The sequence below is a fragment of the Melanaphis sacchari genome, unplaced genomic scaffold (assembly GCF_002803265.2).
Source record: "Melanaphis sacchari strain LSU unplaced genomic scaffold, SCAv2.0 Contig65_pilon_pilon, whole genome shotgun sequence".
Lineage (NCBI taxonomy): Eukaryota > Metazoa > Arthropoda > Insecta > Hemiptera > Aphididae > Melanaphis > Melanaphis sacchari.
In genome coordinates this window covers 490607-514056 of record NW_020271469.1, presented here as the reverse complement: position 1 = coordinate 514056, position 23450 = coordinate 490607, and the positions used below count along the sequence as shown (strand labels likewise).

Here is a 23450-nt window from a genome sequence, read left to right as displayed (position 1 = left end):
AATAGGTACTTCAGTAGTTAAATGGATAAATATAAATATGAGTTATTATTTCATGAAAACAATTTATTTGATTAATTAAATATGTATTGATCAATTTTACTAAATACTAATGCACTATACGAAGACATAAGTATTATACAAAACATCAAATGACACAATTAAGAATATGTTTAAATATATTTTACATTAATCCCGTAGTATAATTATTGTGTTACTATATTACGCTAAAATAATAAAATTTAACAATCAACACAATATGGTTCAATAATTACAAGGTTCGTTTAACAAAAATTCTTTATTTTCATCTTTAAATTATTGATTTAAATGGTACGTTAAAACAAGTAAATTTCATAGTAACTCTATTTAATAGAAGCAGTCTTTAAAAATTTTAGTACAAGAAAATATTCCTTCGTCATTTATATCATTAGGCATATATTCATTTAACGGATAAAATAACTTGTATAATAATATTTATCATATTAATAGATGTAAACAAAATCATTAAATTTAGATAAATATACACAAAATTGAAATATGCTGTTAAACAAATTAAGCAAATATAATTTCTGGAAAATCCATAACTGGCATTGAAGGAAAGGAGCATTCAATTTCTGGTTCTCCTAAAAAATAAAACTATTTTAAAACAAATTAAAATGTACATACATTTATAATATAAATCACAAATCAATGACATTGTTATGGGCTACGAGATGTACTAATAATATAATATAATATAATATAATATTCATGAGCTACGAGATATGCTAATATGTAATATATGTGTAATATTGCTATAGGTATTAGCAATAGCGATCTAAATATATATGTGATCTAATAATTATAATGTATACGAATATTAGATTCATATTTTGTAAAAACATTGTAATAAATCAAAATAGTAGTTCTTAGGCGAGGTCGTTTTGCGTTTATAAGAATTGCCAGTAAGACGATAACATCCTGGAGATTGTTGTTTCAAATGTGAAAACAATTCCAAGAATTAATCTAAATTGGAAGGTTAACGATTACAACAACAAGAGATTTTCTTGTATATAAGGGAGTCCGAAGACCAACAAGGGCAGATGTACCAGAGCTACGAAGAACAGAGCAACTTCACGACACTCAGCCACTTCTTATATCAGTTACATGTATTTTATTTATACAGATTAAACATTATTGTAATTAAAAGTTGTACAATTCATTTTAATAACACCTTGGATCTGGATCTGATATTGGCACGCAACAACATAAACAGAATGTAAGATTTCGCCAAATTTATCAGTTAAAATATAACTCATTTAAAGAACCTTAAGCTAATAAAACTATTTCTCAAAACGAAATTAATAAGCACAGTACTAATATAATTATTTAAACTAAATGTAAAATCCACAATTATTACCAAAGTTATCAAATTGATTTTTGATTTTATTGATCATTATTTTATTGTAATCTTCAAGAAACCAATCACTTGTGTCATTATTATTTCCACCAAAAAATTCACTCAGCATGCCAATGTTACACGTCATACTTGGAGGCAAAATATCTGCAAAAAATATAAGTATATAGATAATAAAAAGCAAATCTTATTATGCATTATAATGTATTAGATTCTAAGTAAATCATAAGAATGTACTAGTTAAACAATATTTTTATTTTTTTAAATAACCATTATGATATAAGAAGTGCTCCAAAAGTAACAAGTAACTTAAAATCAGAATTATTTGGTACATCAATATTCTTCATTTATAAATGTCATTAAAATGTTAAAAATAAATTATTAAAAATATTTTTATAAATTAAATATAACCCATTTCGCGACACATGTATTACCTGTTAATCTAGCAACTATGGTTCATATTATATGAGTTGAAAATAAATGCTGCAGATACTTATCATTAAATAGTTTTAATACAACCAATTATTACTGTTGGAGAAAATTCCTCTATATTATCTATTATTATTGGGTATTTTTTCAAATTTAATTATCATTATTACACATAATTAAATTCACAATGTTTAAGTTAAATTATGTATAGACAATTTACTACATTGCTCTACTTAAGGGTTTTATTATGGCCTGTTTATTATATTACACAGTATAATTACAATTTCTGGTAATACTAAATATTTGACCAAAATGACCTTGCAATAAAATTAGTTTTTGGGAAAACCCATAAGTATAACAGTGAGTAAGATATGCAGTAGTAACCCTAAATATTTTTTTTTTTTACAAATGATTATTTTAGATTCTAAGTAAAGTTATTATATTATACGATATTTGATACAAGTAACCTGACAGTTTGTAGTTTTAAACATTTAGTTACTAAATACAATATACATTATAGTACAGTATATATTATAGTAATATTTTATGGGGAAACAAAAATTTCCAGAATAATGAAAATTTAACTTGAATACAGGATTCACACACAGGAAAACCCAATAGATTCTGAAGTCCATATTTTGTATAATTTTTATATTCTTGACACTACTGACAAATGCATACACAATTAAACATATATTTTTTAAATTATAACACATTTTTCAGCACACAATTTGAGTTTAACAAATTCCTTAGTCGAAATTTAGTTCAAAATTGACTAAATTTAAGACATCACTACAACTTAAAAAAAATTTAACAAGCTAAACCTGAAATTTTTACCCAACTATAGATATAGTAAATACAATTATATATATTTTTACTAATTTTATCACTATAATTTTAAATTTCTTAATTTTATGAATAACAGTATAGATTTTGAATTTTAAATTTCAAAGCTAAATGTTATTTGGAATATTTCAATTTAATAAAATAAAATGTAGGATAATTAATTAATAAGTTTAAATTAGCAGAGTAGTAGTCTAATATTTTTCGGCTATAGACTCAACTTTGCTCATAAAAACTTGAAATGCTTATAAATAGAAAACTTAATCATCCAAAATTAATTTTTTACTCAACCAAGTACCTAATACATAAATATATATCTTAGAAAAAACGTGATACGTAGTATTTATAGAAATCTACCTCATTAAATATAAATAAATATTAAATTATTAATTACCATTTTCCTGTGTTGTACAGTCAAAATGATTAAATTCATCATTTTGATTGTAAGTGTAGTCTTGTAATGGTGATTTACATTTATTTTCCGTTTCAAAATTTTTCATGGGCAATACCTTTAATTGTTTAAGACTTTTACCATCAGACTTTTTTATCGACTGAACTGTGTTTGTTAACACCTTCAAAGCACTTTTTTTACGATTTGTAACTAAACCATTTTCTATAACATATTTAAAACAAAAATATAACAAAAAAATTATTGGCTAAAACTTAATAGATGATTTAATAATTATTAATACTGTAGAGAAAAAACTTACTTATATTTTTTACAGGGTTCTCGTTGTTTATAGAAGCCAATTTACGAACACGAAAAGTATTTGAAGACATGTTGTTAATTATTATTACCTATAAAACTCTTAGTTATATCAAAAAATATGAAGAGTTTAATGTGTGACAACGTGTTTCAAGTACAGCGTTATTTAATAGTTAAAGCTTGAGTTTTGAACAGTTGAACCTCTGCCTTCTGGTGATGGAGACGTTGCAGTGATCGACGAAAGGGAATGTAGAATATCGATAAGGATTAAGGAGTATGGACTATGTAGCGTCACAATGATTAAAATAAATTTGTGGGTTTTAACTTTAATTAATTCTAATCAATAGAATAACAGCTGCAGCTATTAAAAATACTAAAATAGAATAATATCGAGAGAAAATCCAATAGACAATATTCCAATATTCTGTTACTTTTTATTTTATAACGGACAAAATGCCAATGATAAATAATGATAAAACTTATTATCAAAGTTATGTACAGACTACAGTGTGCCATATTGTTAATAAATACAATATTAAAATATTTTTAAAACTGTATATCGTTATTTTATCGTAAATAAGCAATCATCTAAATCTTAGATGGTAGAATCAGGTAAACTCACAACAATAGTCTATACGACATAGAGTACGCTAAGTCTATGTTCTAAAATCTACGGTCCTACTGGTCCTAGAAGTGTTTAACTATGAACTATGAAGGCATGATCATACAATAACTTTTAAGTACCTTAGTCATTATAAAAATATTAAAAACAATTACTATCAGTTATTTTAACTTTTATAATTTCTTTTTTTTACTAGTACCTTAAGGCTTATGATTTTCTATGAGATTCACTTCCTATCAGCTACTATGATAATATAAAAAGTTTAAACTTTTTAAATTTACAAAATTAAAACAACTACTACTATTGTCTAAAGTTAAAAAATGATGATTAGATGAAAATTACAATGTGCTGATATTTTTGTATTATAGCAATCATTTAAAATCAAGAATTACAATCGAAAATCCACATCATAGTGTTTAACATAGTTATAGTTTTAATCTACATTTAATAAAACTAAAAATTGTTATTAACTTGTAAAAAATGGACAATTTCAAAATGAAATATGAGGTAACTTGTTACTATATTATATTGTTTAATATATAGTATAGATAAATATAATTAATGAATAATTATATTAATATAGGTTTTTGAATTATTGCCTATTCATCTATACAAATAATTTTTATAGAAAAATTCTTTAAAATATTATTATTTCAAATTTTGATTCTTAATCTATTTATAAATAAACTTGTAGTTTTTTTAAGTTGTTTTTTTAATCATTTAAGTACACACACACATAAATATATTTATACATGAATACAATTTAATATAATTTTAATTTTATACAGGTACCTGGTGGTATTATCTCACTAATGCCAAGCATTCCAGCAGATTTATTAAGTTATATAAATTGTATTGAAAATTTACCGGTTTATAAAGGTGAATCAATCCTGCCAAAAAGAGATGTTAATTTATTATCCTTATATGCTGATAATAATATAAACCATATGCCAACTAATTTAATAGTATGTATATATGTTATGTTAAGTTATTTTAAATATTATTACTAAATAATATGTTATATACAGCCTAAAAGAGATCCCAAGACTGGTAAAATTATTTGCTATGAAGAAGTTATTAATGATCCAATATTTCAATCTGAAGGTAATTCAATACCTTGTCTAAAATCAATGAACAGTCAAAGTACTGTCAACCAACATGAAGATGATGCGTTTCAATTTCAATTTGATCCTAGTATGTACCTATATTAATATTTTCTAAGAAATATTATTTACCTATATAATAATTATTATTATATTTATATCTTAGATAATTTACCAATAGCACCAGGAATGTCAAACAAACTGAAAATAAACCAAAATGATCAAAATACATCCATAAACATTTGTGCCATTGACACAACAGTAGAAGATGAATGGACTGAAGATGTAGGAGGATTTTGGGATGATGAAGTACCAGAAATATTAAGTCAACCAGATAATATACCAGAACCAATTTCTGTAGATGAAATTAATCACATTAAAGTAATTATTTATAACTTATAAGAATTTTAATTTAAAAAAATTATAATCTTTCTTACTTTTCAATAGAAAGATGAAAACTTTGTACTAAAAATTTCTCGAAATGCAGAAAGAGCTCTAGTAAAATCTAAATGGGTTGAAGAATTAGATATTTCAAAACCAATTGATAACTTTGACGAGTTATTACCTGATCCAGCTTATAAATGGGAATTTGAATTAGATACATTTCAAAAACAAGTAAGTATTTGTGTATTACTTTAATAATTTAGATCAAATTATGAAAAACAATTTTTATATAAATTCTAAGTTATATATTTCTTGAATGTATTTTTTATAACATTTATATAAACTTAAAGTACTGTTGCATAATATTTTTAGGCAGTGCTTAAATTGGAAGAAAAAAGTAGTGTATTTGTAGCGGCTCATACATCAGCAGGTAAAACTGTTATTGCAGAATATGCTATAGCACTTGCTAAAAAACATCAATTAAGGTAAACATTTATTTTATCATCTATTAAAAGTACACTTTCCTTATTAAATTTGTACCTTAAATATTTATTCTAATAAAAACACATCTAATATTTCATTGATACTTACATCCTCTTAGAACTGTACAAATTATACATTTTCAACTAATTATTTAGATGCATATATACATCTCCGATAAAAGCATTATCCAATCAAAAATTTCGAGACTTCAAAAAAAAATTTGGAGATGTTGGTCTTATTACAGGAGATTTTCAAGTGAAACCAGAAGCTCAATGTCTTATTGTTACAACAGAAATTCTATGTTCTATGCTATATAGTGATTCAGATAAAATTAAAGAAACTGAATTTGTTATTCTTGATGAAGTTCATTATGTAAATGATAGAGATGTAAGTAATTTAGTCAAATGTGCTTTAATAATAATGTTTGTAAGGAGGATACCACACCCATATGTGTTGTCTCATTCTTATAAACGTACAACAGTAAATTTGATTTCAGTTGAATCAATTTAATATTAAAATTTATTTACCTATTATCAAACTTAAAAATAAGAAAATTACTTGCTATCTCTTGTTGGTTTTTTACGATATTTTAATTTTTAAGTAAATAAAGTGTATGTTTAATACTAAAATATAAAAATGTTCATAACTTACTTAGAAATTAAAATATTGTATAAAACCGACAATGGATTATAGATAATAAGTTTGATAATGGCTCAATTTATTCTAATATTAAAGTTGACAACACAAGATCAGTTCTACTAAAATCAAATTTACTATGTTGTATGTTTGTAAGATGAAGATGATATAATACATATATGTAATATTATCTAAATAAAATATTTATATTATTTAATAGAGAGGTCACATTTGGGAACAAATTTTAATTATGCTTCCTAAACGTGTGAAATTAGTTATGCTAAGTGCTACTGTCACCAATGTTATTGATTTTGCCAACTGGATCGGTCGTACTCGTGATACTAAGATTTATGTTGTATTTACTCTGTATCGACCAGTTCCTCTTGAACATTATCTTTATATTGGTTCAAATACATCTATGGAAATGAAAGACAATATGCATCTAATTAGAAAAGCAGACAGCGGATTTCTAATCCAAGGGTATGTATATAATGCAACATTAGTATTTATATGTATAGATATAAAAATGTAATCGATTATTTAAATACATTTACAGCTATCGTAAAGCTTCAGACTTATTAAAAAAAAATAAAGAAGTAAAAAAATATCAAGAATCTACACATTTCAAAGATCAGAAACCAAAATGGGTCAATTTTTTAAGATTTCTTGATAAAAATAATTTGTTTCCAGCAGTTGTTTTCATTTTGTCCAGAAAAAAATGTGATATGATGGCAGAATCTTTAAAAAACTCAGTAAATTTTTTATTAAATAATAAGGAATCACAAGCAAATGAATATTTTTTCAATGATGCTATAAAAAAATTAAAACCTGAAGACAGAGCTTTACCTCAAGTAAATATCAATGTTTATAGTTAGTATTTTATGACAAAACTATCTATTTAATATTGTGTATATAATATATACATAAAATATTAAAAATCCTATAACTTTTAGGTTGTTTTAATGAAAGAATTATTATGTCAAGGCATTGCAGTTCACCATAGTGGAATTTTGCCAATACTAAAAGAAATAGTAGAAATGCAATTTCAAAAAAGTTTAGTGAAGGTAATTAAACAAAAAAAAATGTTATATCATTTTATTTTAATTACATAATGAATTTACAGTGTTTATTTGCCACTGAAACATTTGCGATAGGTATTAATATGCCAGCCAGAACAGTGGTCTTTGAAGCAATTAACAAATTTGATGGCATAGAAAGAAGAAATTTAGCACCAGCTGAGTACACTCAAATGGCAGGACGCGCAGGTCGTCGTGGTCATGATGATAGTGGTACAGTAATAATAATGGCAAATGATCAATTACCCAATGACAGAGAATTAACAAATATGATGTTAGGTTAGTTTTTAATAAAGCAATTGATACATAGAAATATGTTTAACCAACTTTTTTAAAACATCAATTTTTTTTAGGTAAATCTGCTAAATTAGAATCTCAATTTAAAGTCAGTTATTCTATTATATTGAACATGTTTAAAAAGAAAAATTCTGAAACTCTGGAAGAAATCTTAGGTAGTAGTTTCATTGAAGCTGCTAGAGCCAAAAAAAAAGATGAATATACTGAAGAATTAAATTCTTTAAAAATAATACATGAAAATGATACATGGGAACCGACAGGAAAGCAAGATTTAACTGTAAAAGAATTTTATCTTCGTGCCAAACAGTATTTAGACTGTAGAAATGAAGACTGGGTAATGTATATTTAAATATTATTTGTTTTTTTAAATGTTAACTGGTAAAAAGTTTAATTCTTCATTTTAAAACCAATAGAAATATGTACTAACAAATATATATTTTTTTTTGTTTAAAAAAAAATTTCTATAAATTGAAAATTTATAAAATTTTAAATATCTCAACATAATTTACACATATTTCTATAATTTTTTATAGTTAAAATAAATTAACCCTAGTATAAAATATCATGTCACCTACAATATTATCAATACAAAAATTGTCATTTTAAATTTTATATAGCATATATGTACATTTATTATACACTAAAAATTATTGATATAACATTAAAATTATAATTTTAGGATAGACTATATGCTGCAAGTGATAAAAGTTATAGTGAAATTGGCAGATTTGTCATTATTACACACAAACATTATGTTGGAAATTTAGCTATTATATTATCAAGCAACACAAAAAAAATTCCACGAGAATTTCGGTAAATTAATACACTAATATTTTTATAACATTTGTATATTAAATGATTCTTTTTACAGTAAACGCTCCATTATCTCAATAAGTAATAACATTATTTAAAATTTTTTGCATAATTTGAAGTTATTATTAAAAACTAGTAGTATTTATTAGTTATCTAAACTACTTATAATTATTTTGTTAATAATTGTGATTACCAAAAAATTATAGAATTATTCTGTAATCACAATACCTGATTATTGAATTTTTTGAGGTATTTATAAAGGAACTAAATAATGATTTTAATTGTAGTTAAAACTGCATACTCGCATTTTCAAACCTGGTACACTTGTAGGGATTCACAAAGTTACTCAACAAAAAGAAATATAAAGGAACAATTCATCACGCATCAATAGTAATTTGAACAAATTTATGTGGCCTCAAACTCGGATCCATTTATTGAAATTTCTACAATATATAATTAATATATTGTGTTTTATTTAATTTATTTTATCATATTTTCCATTTTTAATTTTTATATAATTTATTCAAATAAATAGTTATATTTGTGGTAAAAATTTCCAAACTATTTAATAGGATCGATTTTAAAGCTTATTTTTTTATTCATAACAATTTAATATTCCAATATTAACATTTTCATATTCTAAAATATTTTATTAGTTTTTTTTTTGGTAATTGTGTTCAGCTAGATCCAGATTAAATTATAAAGCTGTCCTTATGCATTACATTATTAGTACTCCTTGTGAATTATGAGTTATTAAAACAACATTTATTTCATGTGTACTACTATCTGAATATGTAAAAGTTGTTGTTCTGAATCAAAAACTCCTTTTTACATAAATTTGGCCTTGTAAATAGATTTTTAAATGAGTATTTAATTTTTTACAACTTAAAAGTATTTAAATTTAAAATTTAAAATATGAAATGGAGTAGTATGTGGTACTCTAAAAAATGTTCCACATATTTGTTTTATTTCAACATTATATACTTAACTACTCATTCAAAATTTATTTTTATATATGAAAAAATGTCTTAAAAACATAGAATTTGAAACTAAAAATGTATTCTCAATTTAAAATTAATCTTCTTAAAAACTGGTATCACCATATTTTTTTTAAAAAAATTTTTTACCATGAATAAATTATGTATAAAAAAATTTTAAAATTGTTTTTATATTTTTCTAAGCAATAAGTGTTCAATAAGTGTTAACAAAGAATCACAAGATTCCCAGTTTATATAAATCCAAATTTTTTTTCAGAGTATTGGTATTAGACAACGATAAGGCAAATAAAGAAGTATCTGATGATAAAATGGATTCTTGGTATAAGTTTATATATTTATCTAAAAAAAGAAGATTATTAAATAAATCATTAGATGTAATTTCTAATAATGCCCATACCATTTTAAATATAACTTCAAATTCAATATTTGCAATCACTAAATTTTCTGGAAACTTTGATAATGATTCAATTATAAAAAATTGGGAAATGAGACAAAACGAACGTTTTAAGTATGTAAAATAAAACTATATTTTTCATAAATGTTTTAATTTAATTAACATTATAGTTATAATAGTAGTTATTATAATCAAGAATTTTAACATTTTATTTAGAGATGCTGCTATTTCAACACATTGTCAGAGAGCCATTACAATGTTATCAGAAAAAACATTACTTTTAAATCGAGCAGAAAATGATGATTCAGTGATAAGTTTGTTAGATCTAGGAATTGATAATTTTGAATTGCACAGAACTATGTTACATATGCATGCATTGGAAAATCAAGTGTACAATATTGATTTGTCTGACATTATTGCATTTGAAGAAGTTGTAATTATATTTTTATACTTAACAAATTATTTCCAACATTATATTAATGATTTACTTATAGTTTAAATGAATAAGAAATCAGAAATATTTAACCCAATTTATTATAATTATATCAGTCCAGCATGTACTTAATTAGTAAACCTTCTTAAGAGAATATCAGCTACATAATATTCATTTTCTGTCTAACCCACGCATAACAAAGAAAATTTATGTTCAGCAGTGTCAACTATGTGTTGTTAGCTTTAGATTATATCTAATTGACCTATTATTAAACTTTAACTTAAGAAGATGTTACACCCTCATTTGTTATTTCCGTTTTACAAGTGTGTAGCATATATCAATAGAGATTTAAACCAGATTTAACATAGATTATGTTCTTCATTCCAAGTATGATAGTAGATTAATTTGTTCTAATACTATACTAAAGTTATCAACTCAAGGTTGGTTTTCTTGAACACAGATTTATTTTGTTAAGCAGTGGATCAAATAATGCCAGATTTTTTTTTAAGTATTTACCATTTAAGAACAAAACATTTTGAAATTTAGTTCTCAAAATTATATGAATATCAAACAAGAATAGAAAGAATAGCAGAATTACAACACCAAATATCAAATAAAGCGTTACAGTTATATAATGAGTATATTAGCAAAGTAGAAATTCTCAAAGAACTAAAATATATAAATCCAAGGAATGAAATAAGTTAGTAATTGTTAATTAATAATCATTATCAATGGCCATAAAAATATACAATGGTTTGAATTTTCTAATTTCAGCTACCCAAAAAGGGAATGTAGCTGCAACTATGGGATCACATGAACTTTTGGTAACGGAACTGTTATTATGTAATATGTTTGAAGAAATGAAACCAGAAGAAATTGCCGCTGTTCTTTCATGTTTAGTTTGTGAATCCAAATCAAATATTGATTTAGAACAAATTAAAGAAGAAAATTTGATAATTGTATTAATTAAATTAACAAAAAATGTTCTAATATTGATTTAACATCAAACTATTTTTATTTTTATTTTTTAGGGAATGAATTTAATAAAACAAAAGCATGATTACATTCAATCAGTTGAATCAAATTATTTGAGCAATTATGAACGTGTTAATCTCAACTTTAATTTAGTAAAAGTGTTGTATTTATGGGCTCAAGAAAAGGTAACTTAACTAAATTAATAACAACATTGACAAGTTTAACAATTTTTTTTTATTTTTACTTGTCCTTAGCCTTTTTCTGAAATAATGCAAATAACAGATATTCAAGAAGGAATTATAGTTAGGTGCATAGTTCAATTAAATGAAATTTTAACTGTTATTAAAAATGCTGCAAAAATGATTGGTACCAACAAGATAAGTGAAAAAATGCAAGAAGTACTTGACAAAATCAAAAGAAATATTGTATTTACTCCATCTTTGTATATGGAATAAATTTTAAAATATTTTAAAATAAATTTAATTGTTTACCTATAAACAGACAAATAAATATAACATAAACAAACTAGATTTACTGATAACCTATTTTATATATTTTAATATTATTCAAGTTAACAATAAATATTAATTCTTCATTCTCAAATTAACAGTATTCAATTTTTGATTTACATATAATACAGATGTGTTAGTGATCACAAATATCAATTAAACTATTATAGGTATTAATGGTATTATAATTTAAAGCAAGAATTGTATTACTTACATTTCAGAGCAATACAAATTTTAATGATTAACTAATTATCATTATTGAATAATTAATATTTTAATTTTAATAAAGTATAATAGATAAGTATAAAGTCAATCAAATTAGTAACATTATTTTAATGACATAGTGCTACTAACTATTAAACAAAAAACCAGAGGTAACCTCCAGATAATGGCAAAAATTCATATCAAAGAAAGTTAACAAATGGGTTTAGTTGTGAGTGAAAAAAAGGCAATATACATGAAACTATCCCAGAAAGAATACCATTCATTATGGTTTGTAGGTTGAATACACAGAATTTTATATGGTAAAAAACTTCAAATATCTAGTAGTGATATTAAATTCTTCAGACAATAAACATAAGGAAATCCAAAATAGAATAAAAAAAAAAATGCATATTAGTGTCAACCAAATCAGAGGTAGTTTTATTGAGTAATTGATACACCTAATAACGTAATAATTTTATAAGTTTCACACATGAAACATAGGCTACGACTAGCGCTTGAATAATGTTATAACGCAAGGGATTTAAAAAATATATATGCATCCCTTCTAATTATATCGTAATCAACAGACATTTTAATATTCAGGTACGAGCATTTTTTTTAAACTTCTACATTTTTATCTTCTAATGTTTTTCTAGTTCAAGAACTAGCTACAATGAAAACTGATGAACTAAGTATATAAAAATTTAAAAGAAAGACATTAAATCAAAATTTTAGGTCTAAAAGAAAACAGAACATGGGAGAATACGAACAAAGAAATATTGAAGTAATAAATATGTAATGACTCAAGACATAGTGGCAATAAATTAAAGCAAATCAAACTGGACAGGACACGTATGGCGGGGCCAGGAACAGAAACAACCAACAACTAATTAAAAAAAATCACCAAATTAATAACTGAGGTAAAAGACCACTATGTCATCAAGGACAAAGATTGAGTAATGGGTGGGACGAATCAAAAGTCCTTAAAATGTTGAACATTGAATAATGAACAAAGTAGTGATGAGATAGCAACAGATGCAGATTAGTAGACACTGACGTACCTACACAAATATATACTAAGATATTATATGCATTGATTTCAAAAATAAATAAATTTGTATCAAGGAGCAATAATTTTTTTTTAATAGGTAATTAGTTAATAAAATGACAATTGAGTAGTAATTTATATGAAGTGGTAAATGGTAAGAGTAGGCGCGGAACCGAACAAGAAACAATTATTACAATTATTTGTCAGTAAATTTTGTTATTCAGATCCTTTAAAATTAGATTTAAAATTTTAAATCGTCGAAGGACATAAAATATAAAAACTAAGAAATTTCATGTCTGTGGTTGGTATTATGCTTTAATGAAATCATTCTGTGCTTCAACTCTTTCAACATCATAATCACTTATCAGTAATCAGTGAAATTGACTACGTATCAGTCATCCATCGTTCATGGTGTTTATTGTTTTCGCGTTTGTCGTATTTCTACCAGTGTTTCAATTCTCGGATTATTTTTGTAAACTGGATTACGGAGTTATGAAAATAATGAAAAGCCATCAATCGACGGTCTACACACATCTTAGAAACTTAAAGGTGAGTCAATGCATTTTCTTTCGAATCTTGTTTCTCGACGCACTCGAACTCACAGTTTGTCTGCTTATTGGCCTTATTCCACACCATATATCAAGGCCAAAGAACAATAATAATAATAATATTGTATGGTGTCCAAATCCCGTGTAATTATTATGAACAGCTTATACTTTGTCGGTAGGCAATGTTTCTTCATTATTATTATTCAATTAAACAGAATTTTATAATGATAATTCGGTACATTTTTCCTTAGTCGAATTGTGTCATAGCCAAAGCGTATTCTTAACCAGAATCAGTTATCCAGCAACGACGTTCAGTAACTAACATCTACATCTTCTAGTCAATCAATTCCTATTGTCAACATGAGTTCAACGGATCGTTCAATATCATCTGGGTTCCCAATTCCTCAGTGGATGAAATCTAAAATAAACGATCGGTTAGTTACTTTATGTATTTTCTGTGTAGTAATATTCACTTAATATTTGCAATCAGGATATTATCAAAAAACCAATGTAAAAGTTAAATAATTTAATATAAACAAAAGTTATTATTTATAATTATAATCAGTAGGTATATAACTGAATAATAATAAAATCAAAGTAATTAAAAAAATAAAACTATTGTATTACAATGTTGTAATAATTGTAAACAGTATCTTTAAACTTAATTTTAGTTTGATTCAAAATTGTGAAGTTTACAAATTATACATAATTATTTATCTTATTTTCTTTGGATAAATGGAAACTAATAACTTATTTAGGTGTTTATGTTTTCTGTACAATTTAATAGACATGTAAACTAAAAATAAAAACTTACAATACAATAAATTGTAGTAGTGTTGCAATGTATACAATTTACTATAGGAACATTTATCAATTTTTATAGTTTGCTTAATTAATTAAAATACCTTTATAATTATAAAACATTTTAAAATTATTAATTTGGTAGTAATTGATTCAATTATATTTAATATTAAGTATTGATTTAAATGAATAATAATGAGACAATTAATCATGTTTCTGTGTCTCAAACTCTTAAATACTTTGTTTTATTTGTGATTCAAAATTACAAAATCTGTTGGCCATAAATAAAAACATATAAATATTAATCAGTTTTTAAATTTATTTTATTCAGGTATTTGAGAATACATAAATATATATCTGTTTACCAATTTAATTTTAATAAATAAAAGTATTTTATTTGCAATTATAATTTTTTTTTATAAGGGGGGGGGGGTACCAAGATACTAAAAGTTAAATTTAAAATATTAGGATCATGCTCATAAAAGGTTAGAAACTGCTGATTTAACATCTCTTAAAAAATATTGAAATATGTTTCCTACAATTTGAACTTAACTATAACTGATTACCTCATAGAAGTCTAAGAACATAATTTTTATTTTTATTTTTACCTATTAATTTTAATATTATAGCCTATATAAAATCATAAATAACAATAAGAATAAATTATGTTATGTTATTTAAAAATAATATTTTTATATTATAAATCATCTATTTTTTGTAATTTATGAATAGAAATTATATTTGAAACCAAATATATTATTAAATAAAATAATGTCTCTGTTTACATTATTAAAAAAGTTAGTTTTTTAACAAAACTATACATAATTTTTTATATTCTACATAAAATATAGTCATAGAAATTAAATTACTATACAAAAATAACTAAAAATAATTTTAGTATTAAATTTGATTCTTAATAGTTGAATTTTAAAATGTTGAAGTAGGTAACCAACTATATCAACAACATACTAATAAGTATTATTACATTTTATTTTTTTATCTAATTCCCTGAATTGTTTGTAGAAAAAAATATATGTTATGCAATAACAATAAAATTCTTTCTTAGATAACATTGTAGACGTCATAAACATTTATAAATTATAATAATAATAACAGTATCTAAATATTTTTAATTTTTCCATCAGATAAAATAATACTTTATTTTCGTATTCATCATACTTTCCATACTTTCAAGCATAATAGATATGTATGCTTTATATGATTTATTCAGCTAGTAGTAAAACAATGAACACGGTAGAGCTTAAAGTATCATAACATCCATATAGTCATAACCCTTTTCCCAAAATACTTTTGATATTATTTGTTCAAATATTTAATAAATATATTGTAAGGTATTTGAATAATTTGTAGAGAAATTACAACATTTTTAACCTTTCCCTTTGTTAAGCTTTGTCTTAATTTTATGTTCACAAAAATATGTAATATACTTAATTACTCTTTATTAATAAGTAAAAGTAACTGTAAAACAAATTACAATGAAATTTCTATAATTTAACATTTAATACATTCTTTTTGTGTACACACAATGATCTTTAAACTTAGTAATGAAATGAGTTATAGTTAAGACATCAAAATTTCTTTTCTTCATACTCTGTTCAAGTTACAAAATGTTTTCTGTAGTTGATTTATATACTATGGCATGGTATTCTTACCTAGCAATTAAATTGATGGTTGATGACTAGAACAAGTTCAGTTTATAATTTGAATGGAATATACATACCACTTAACTACTCAAGTATACCTATTATTTAAAACAGTATTATTATGTTAATATATACCTTGATCAAACATAATTAATGAATGTTTTTTAGAGGTATTAATAATGGATAATGCTATATTAGATAAAACATATATCAAAGAACTTAATAATCATAATTGATGGTGATTATAATATGAATACATTTATTTTTACAACAAAATGTTATTGAAATTTGTAAATTAATAGAATGAAAATTAACACATCCCATTAAAATTAAATATAAAATAAATAATTAATTTTGGTAAAAAATTCAGTAATAAACTAAGATTAATAACTTCTATACATTAGTTTTATTTTAAATATAGAACATATAAATATAATTTTAATTGATTTTTAGTATGTTAGCATATGATTCATACTTATCATTTTTAATTTTCCTATAAATTAATATGTATAAGATATGCTAATACATTCACAAAGAAAATTAAATAGTAGTTAACTAATTATTTAAATGTATAATTAACCATTAGGTGATAGTTATATTACATTTATTAGCATTTTTTTTTAAGCAATTTTGCAATATTTTTGGTAATTTTTCTTTGACATTGATATCATTGGCCAACACTAGTTTTTAGATTATATGTGAAACTGCGAATGCATTGTTTTCTAAAATTATGTAATTAGTTTTTTTTTTTTTTTTATCTTATGATAAGTACTTTTTAGAACAAATAAATTTGTTTTACTTTAAATTAAAAGCAAAAATTTCTAGTACTTTTCTAAATAATCTAGAAAAATTAAAACACCAAAAAAAAAAAAATATATATATGAATATTTACACAATATTAATTTTCAATAGAATCAATTTTATTTTTTTGTTCAAAATATATTATACTTAATCTATTTATAATATTCTATGTATATCAGAGTAGAGTTATAGTACATGCTACTTTTATATTTCTCGTACATAATTATTAGTAGTAACTGTTGCTCTATTACTATTCACTCACACAAAATAACAATGTGTATATTATAAATTATAATATATAACTTTCTTAAGTATTATATTTCTTATAAAATAATTGTAATTACTTGAGTTGTGATGATAATAGAATATTTATTTAAATACCTAGGATTTAGAATATCAATTACAAATAACTTATCATTAACTACCTATACACTTTTCAAAATGTTTATATTCCATAATTTCTGCAATAATTTATAATTTGTACAGAGGTGCCTATTATCTGTCTTTAACATTAATCCATTAATATGTAAATTTTCACATTAATAATAGACAATTAAAACAGATTATGTCAAGAGTAAAGAATACAATATATGTATTTTTTCTTTATATTTCACTATCATAAACTTTTCCGGCTTCTTGAACTAATTAATAATATTATATTATGTATATAAAATATCTATTAATCATATTTAACTTAAAAATGAAGTATTATATAGATTCACGAATGCACAATGCGTGACTCAAATTGAAAATACTTAAGCCTTAAATAACTAATTACAATAGTACATGTATGTGCATAAAAATACATAATCAACACAAAATCCTATGTTATGAAAACTATAATTTTCAAGTAGTTATACGTGACTGATTATTAAAGTTTATTCTATTTACAATATCTTCTAATTTTATTAATTTTTTAAGTGAATTATTGAGTAGACTACTTAATATAATTAAATTTAACTGATAACTTGTTTTATATAAATTTATATTTTTAACTTTACTGTTTCATTTAGGTATGACTTAGACCAATCACTCGATCAATCATCATTTAATCCGCAAGAAACAGACGACAGCTTCTTTTTGATTCGTTATTTAAAACCAGACACAGTAAATCAAAAACGCAGCGATAGCACTAAAAATAAACCAAGTGAAGAAAATTTAACAGAAAAAAAAGTTCAAAATTTAAAAAATATGCCTCCAGCATTAATTGTTACAGAAACACCAGAATATAAGGGCCATACAATTGCTTGTCAACGCTTTATCACAAATACTTGTGCTGGTAAGTTTATATGTATATATTTTAAGGTAAAATATTAAACAATTTATTAATTAGTGTTTAAACTATTTTAAATAATTATAAATACGTTGAAATTAGTATCCTAATCGTTTCCAATTTCATCCAGATCCAATAATATATAATATGTATGTCCTTCCTTCAATAAATTATATTTTAATAGAAAACATTGCTTTAAATTGTTGTTAGCTTTATTTTCATACTTCTTTTTAGTATAACTAAACTCAAAATCTGCTTTTAATTATTATTATTAACAGGTTATTCTAACCATAAAACTAAGTAATACTTATTTATAATAATTTTTTTTATTAATATTTTATTTTGAACAAACTAATGATAAAATATTTTTCTTAGATTAAGTGCTAGATATAAGGGTACATATTAAATAGAGTAGATAAGTTTAGGTGGCTTAGATTGGGATTCTTATAGTGTTTATTAATTGTAATTATAACAAAGTAACTAAAGTTAGAAAACAAATCCCAAGTTAAATATGTGTTTGAAAATATTTAAATTTAAGGATGAATAGTTTTACAATTACTCATTGAATAGTCTATTAGTCATACCACTGTCAAGGTCAATCTTATGAATATTTTTTTAATTCAATTTATAATTGGTATTGTACAATTAAATATTATTTAATCCAATCCTTGATTAATTAATTTTTATAAATATATACAAAATACTTAATAATATTTTTTTTTAAATTCTAAAGAAATATCTAACGTTTGATTCAAAAACTGATATTTAACAAACATTGCCTCTTTACCTTTAAATTATCAACCTTGAATTTAGTTCCTTTTTTTTTATGTTATGTAATATATTTACATAATTTATAGTAAAAAAAAAATTAATGATAATCTAAAAAATATAATTTTAATTTAGAAGCAGAACATTTTAATACTTTCAAAGCTATTTACAACTCCCCCCTCCAAATAAAAAATAGTATTAATAATAATAACAATAACTTTTTGAAAATACTACCTAATATTGTTATCAACACTCAAAACTTCTGATTCTTTTCTCATTTATACTAAAAATAATTATTTTAAAATGTTTTTAATTCGTTAGATGTTTGAATAATTAATATCAAAAATACTTTTTTTATAATAATTTGAATTAAAAATTTGTAAAATTCACGAAAATATATAAAATTTATAATTTTAATTTTTTAAATCTAAAGTTTGAAAAATTAAAACAAAATTCTTTCATTAGTTTTAAACTTAACGATGTATTAAAATCTGAAAAAAAGTTTAGTGAAAACCATTTTGATTTGTCGTTTTAGAGGACAGGATTGACATTCAAATATGTAATAATAATATCTCTTCTTGATCAATATTTCATAATTATTTAAATTCGCATTTTCTACATACAATAAAATCTCAAAATATTTAAAATAATTTCAAGCCATTTATTAATTTATTTAGGCAATTAAAATATTCGAATGTTTTTAATTTATTTTAAATTCTGAATGATAAATGGAATTTAATTACAATAATTTGTTATGTTTCTATCGATCATCAACTTTTGAATCAGTTAAATTGCTTAGATATTCCACTTAAATATCTTTTTCAATAGGATTTTAAATCTAATTGGTAATTTGGAGGGTCTTAATTGGAAAAACCTAAAATTTTTACACAAAAACGGTTTTTGACAAAAATAAATTTTCTTGTTTAACTGCAAAAACGTAAATCGTAGGTACCTACTTGAAATTTTCACCAAAAGTTTATATTACTTTTCATATATGAAATAATTTTTGTAACATTAAATATATTTTACATATTTTGGATTCAAAGCAAAGCAATGAATGTATGACAATTTTATAATTTATACAATGATTTGTGTGTGTGTGTGTGTTAACACGATAATTTGTCGACAAAAGGCTTGAGTTTTCAACACTGAGCGTGATTTTGGATGGAAGTTGGATCTAGTTTATGTTTATAAGAGGTCATAATTCAAAATTCACAATTTTTTTCAAAATAATAGGGAAAAACAATTATATTCATTAATCATTATGGTATAGCATCCGTTTCATTATTTTGGATCTGGATAGTATTTTTATTGTTTAATTGTTATTTTTACTGTGATTAAATAAAACAGATATATTTATGAACAGTATTAAATATTTATGCGTAATATACGTATAATATGTACCTGCTGTAATTATTACTGATGCAATTATACCTAATTATGTTAAATTGAAACGTAATTTTTGATATCATTTAGATTATTTAAAATTGCCAACTATGATTTGTATTATACTAATAATTAAACTTTGAACTTCAAATAATCAAATGATTCATGGCCCATAGTCCATACTGTCTAAATAAAATAAAATATGTCGATCAGCTTATACCATTTTCTACTACGCAAACATGATTTAACCTGTGAAAATACATGATATTATTTTGCTGGTATTCCGGAAAATTATTTTCTAATTTATCATAATTTACTGTAGTTAAATAAAAGCCGACATTAAGTTATTCGTATATTTTAATTTCATTATTTTTTCAGATAATTAGTTATCTATAACAATTAAAATTTCATTACACTGTTACGTATTATTTTTTAAAACATTAAAATTTAATGTTTAATTGTGGATCTCGGGGCAGAATAAAATTGCATTATCATCAATGACGACATATATATAAAGGGACTGGTGTGCATATTTTTCGGTACCTCTAAACAATAAATAAAAAAATATGCAATAAAAAAAAAAAAATCCCTACTCTAAAACAGCCAAGTTATGAATATCAATCATGCACACGACACGTGGTTGTGAGTCATCCATTACTAAGTAACTGTTAATTAAAAAATTAATACTATTATCGCACTACTAAAATGATAGTGTAAATAGAGTAACCAAGAAAAAAACGAGCTTAAAGATTTTACAACTTTTTATATTAGTGTAGTGAACTGAATATGTAAATATTCTAAATCGTTAACTTTTTGAATATATTCAATTGCAATAATATGTTATTTTGAAATACTTAAAATCTAATAGGTACATTATTACAAGTGTGCTACAAAATACAGTAGGTACCTATTTGTGTAATCTAAATAAATAAAATAATTAATAACACAACACGTTATATAACTTGTTGATAATATTCTTGTTAACGTCTGCACTATAATTATTATTTTCCAACACTTTAAGAGGTGAAATTTCTTTTTAAATATTCTTATAATAAAGCAGTGACAAGCTATCTCCGCTCCATTGTAATCTTTCGTAAAATGACAATGGTAGGTACTTACTACTTATCCATCAGCCACCATAAGTAAAATCTAAATGAATAACATAATGATGCGTATCTTTATTATTATAAATTATGAACAATTATATAATTTTCCATTTAACAATTTTGCATCAAAAATTAGTATACACATTATTTTTTTAACTTATCAACTTGAATTTATTTTTATTGTATCTATAAAAGCACGGGGTTTGTCCAACCGTATTGAATGTGAGAGGACTAGGGTCCACCTATTCTTGCCCTGGAATTTACCTGGGTGTAAAACAAACACAGAAGAGACCTTCAAAATATGTTAATACCATTAGCAAAAATGTTGGTCGAACAGTTCTCTTGTAATGAAATTGGAGTTAACCGCCCTATAATTAACCTTGAACAACCTCGGCATTAAATTACAGAAATAAATCTTTTAATTATAATCAAATGTTCACATCATTCCTGTAAAATTAATAATTTTACTCAAAAAATAAATAAGTAAATAAAATAATGTATATAATATTAATATATATTATCCATTACATTAAATGATTATTTTATAAATGAAATACGTGATTACCTAATGTTAAACTTAAACATTATTATTAAAAAAATGTTCATTACGTTTTATTTAATTTTTAATTAGATGATAATTAATAGGATATGTAAATACTTACGACTGTGAATTGTGTTGGGAATCATCTTTAATTGATAGTAATAATAATAATTTAACATTTAAATATTATGATTATTATAAATTATGATACATAAAATATTTACCTTTTCAAAAATACATTGATTTTTAACTATCTACAGTAAAATAAATAATTAACTTATCATTTTAAAAATTTTATAGATGCAGTGGCTGCAGCAAGTTTGGGTGAAAATGTAAATGACCCTCCAAAATCATTAGGGATTGACGATGGTTTTAAAAGTGGAGCTTCTGAATGTGGCAAATCTATTGTGGCAATGGCACACCAAATGGTGTCTGGGCGGAGAGCATATCAAGGTCGTTCATCGGGTCCACAAGATATGCTTGTCGTAGGACCTTCTCCATCAATGTTATCTAAACGACGTAACAGCAAATCGCTTCCTGCAAGTCCTATAAGTTCACCACCTGGGTCACCACGTTCAATTCGTAAAAATCCATATTTCACAGCACCATTTCAAGAAGAATCTGGAGATAAACAAGGCTCATCATGGATATTATCAAACTTATTTTCACACAGAGCTGATTCGCAAGAAGAATTATCTGATAAAGAATATAAGAAATTCCCTAAACCATTGTCTTCTAGCAATTTATCTATAAAACCCAAACCTTCAGAACTAAGAGAAATGAATTTCTGGACACCTACATCAATGTAAATATTTAAGCTCAACAAAAAAATTATTTTGATTTGTGAAGATTTTCCGCACTTTTGGTTATATTATTAATTTGTGTTTTGGCATTGTTGTATGTGTAATATGTATCCTTATTTTTCCTTATAATCTCCTTAACTTAGTACCTGTAAAAATTATTTTTAATTTTAAGTTTTCATTGTTATTTTCTCTTTTCTTTTTTTATTTAATTTTAGAATATTAAGTATCAAAATAATAATGATATGAAGACAATACATCGTTTAGTGCACATCATATATATATATATATACATATAAGTAATATTTCTATTTTAATATCCATAATTTCTATTCTGACAATTATTTTTGTTCTCTAATCTCTCCTAAAAGTTTGTACCTACCTATACATTTTATTGTTACTCGAGTATTAATAAA

The 23450-nt window shown here is 23.6% G+C and overlaps 3 protein-coding genes across 4 annotated transcripts; 2 read left to right on the top strand and 1 right to left on the bottom strand.

Annotated features, from left to right (window-relative positions):
• Positions 1–307: 307 nt before the first annotated feature.
• On the bottom strand, positions 308–3805 carry LOC112600562. The gene is made up of 4 exons (XM_025347822.1): positions 3376–3805; positions 3060–3278; positions 1397–1540; positions 308–620 (listed from the first exon to the last, which is right to left on the bottom strand). The coding sequence occupies exons 1-4, from the start codon at positions 3443–3445 to the stop codon at positions 550–552; spliced, it is 504 nt and encodes a 167-aa protein (XP_025203607.1). The 5' UTR covers positions 3446–3805; the 3' UTR covers positions 308–549.
• A 557-nt stretch (positions 3806–4362) lies between these two features.
• Positions 4363–12078, top strand: LOC112600556 (helicase SKI2W). Its single transcript, XM_025347815.1, has 19 exons — positions 4363–4500; positions 4782–4958; positions 5022–5187; positions 5263–5477; positions 5544–5711; positions 5853–5965; positions 6119–6350; positions 6820–7079; positions 7156–7450; positions 7553–7663; positions 7723–7954; positions 8029–8306; positions 8652–8785; positions 10040–10291; positions 10394–10610; positions 11157–11310; positions 11385–11569; positions 11642–11770; positions 11840–12078. The coding sequence occupies exons 1-19, from the start codon at positions 4474–4476 to the stop codon at positions 12038–12040; spliced, it is 3546 nt and encodes a 1181-aa protein (XP_025203600.1). The 5' UTR covers positions 4363–4473; the 3' UTR covers positions 12041–12078.
• A 1624-nt stretch (positions 12079–13702) lies between these two features.
• Positions 13703–23319, top strand: LOC112600620. Of its 2 annotated transcripts, XM_025347898.1 has the most exons (4): positions 13703–13895; positions 14146–14328; positions 18174–18439; positions 22535–23208. In XM_025347898.1, the coding sequence occupies exons 2-4, from the start codon at positions 14255–14257 to the stop codon at positions 23041–23043; spliced, it is 849 nt and encodes a 282-aa protein (XP_025203683.1). In that variant the 5' UTR covers positions 13703–13895; positions 14146–14254; the 3' UTR covers positions 23044–23208. The 2 variants fall into 2 exon arrangements, with proteins under 2 accessions (XP_025203683.1, XP_025203684.1); XM_025347899.1 differs by lacking the exon at positions 13703–13895 and having other exon boundaries at positions 14228–14328; positions 22535–23319.
• The last annotated feature ends 131 nt before the right edge of the window (positions 23320–23450 follow it).

What these genes read in the sequence shown, in the direction of transcription:
- LOC112600562 (XM_025347822.1), bottom strand. Translation starts at nt 3,445, where the DNA reads ATGTCTTCAAATACTTTTCGTGTTCGTAAATTGGCTTCTATAAACAAC. An exon ending in CTGTACAACACAGGAAAATG is followed by an intron (nt 1,541 to 3,059) that starts GTAATTAATAAT and finishes TATTTTTTGCAG; the next exon opens with ATATTTTGCCTCCAAGTATG. An exon ending in AAATCAATTTGATAACTTTG is followed by an intron (nt 621 to 1,396) that starts GTAATAATTGTG and finishes TTTATTTTTTAG; the next exon opens with GAGAACCAGAAATTGAATGC.
- LOC112600556 (XM_025347815.1), top strand. Translation starts at nt 4,474, where the DNA reads ATGGACAATTTCAAAATGAAATATGAG. An exon ending in ATTATGTAAATGATAGAGAT is followed by an intron (nt 6,351 to 6,819) that starts GTAAGTAATTTA and finishes ATTATTTAATAG; the next exon opens with AGAGGTCACATTTGGGAACA. An exon ending in ATTAACAAATATGATGTTAG is followed by an intron (nt 7,955 to 8,028) that starts GTTAGTTTTTAA and finishes AATTTTTTTTAG; the next exon opens with GTAAATCTGCTAAATTAGAA.
- LOC112600620 (XM_025347899.1), top strand. Translation starts at nt 14,255, where the DNA reads ATGAGTTCAACGGATCGTTCAATATCATCTGGGTTCCCAATTCCTCAG. An exon ending in AAATCTAAAATAAACGATCG is followed by an intron (nt 14,329 to 18,173) that starts GTTAGTTACTTT and finishes TGTTTCATTTAG; the next exon opens with GTATGACTTAGACCAATCAC. An exon ending in TATCACAAATACTTGTGCTG is followed by an intron (nt 18,440 to 22,534) that starts GTAAGTTTATAT and finishes AAAATTTTATAG; the next exon opens with ATGCAGTGGCTGCAGCAAGT.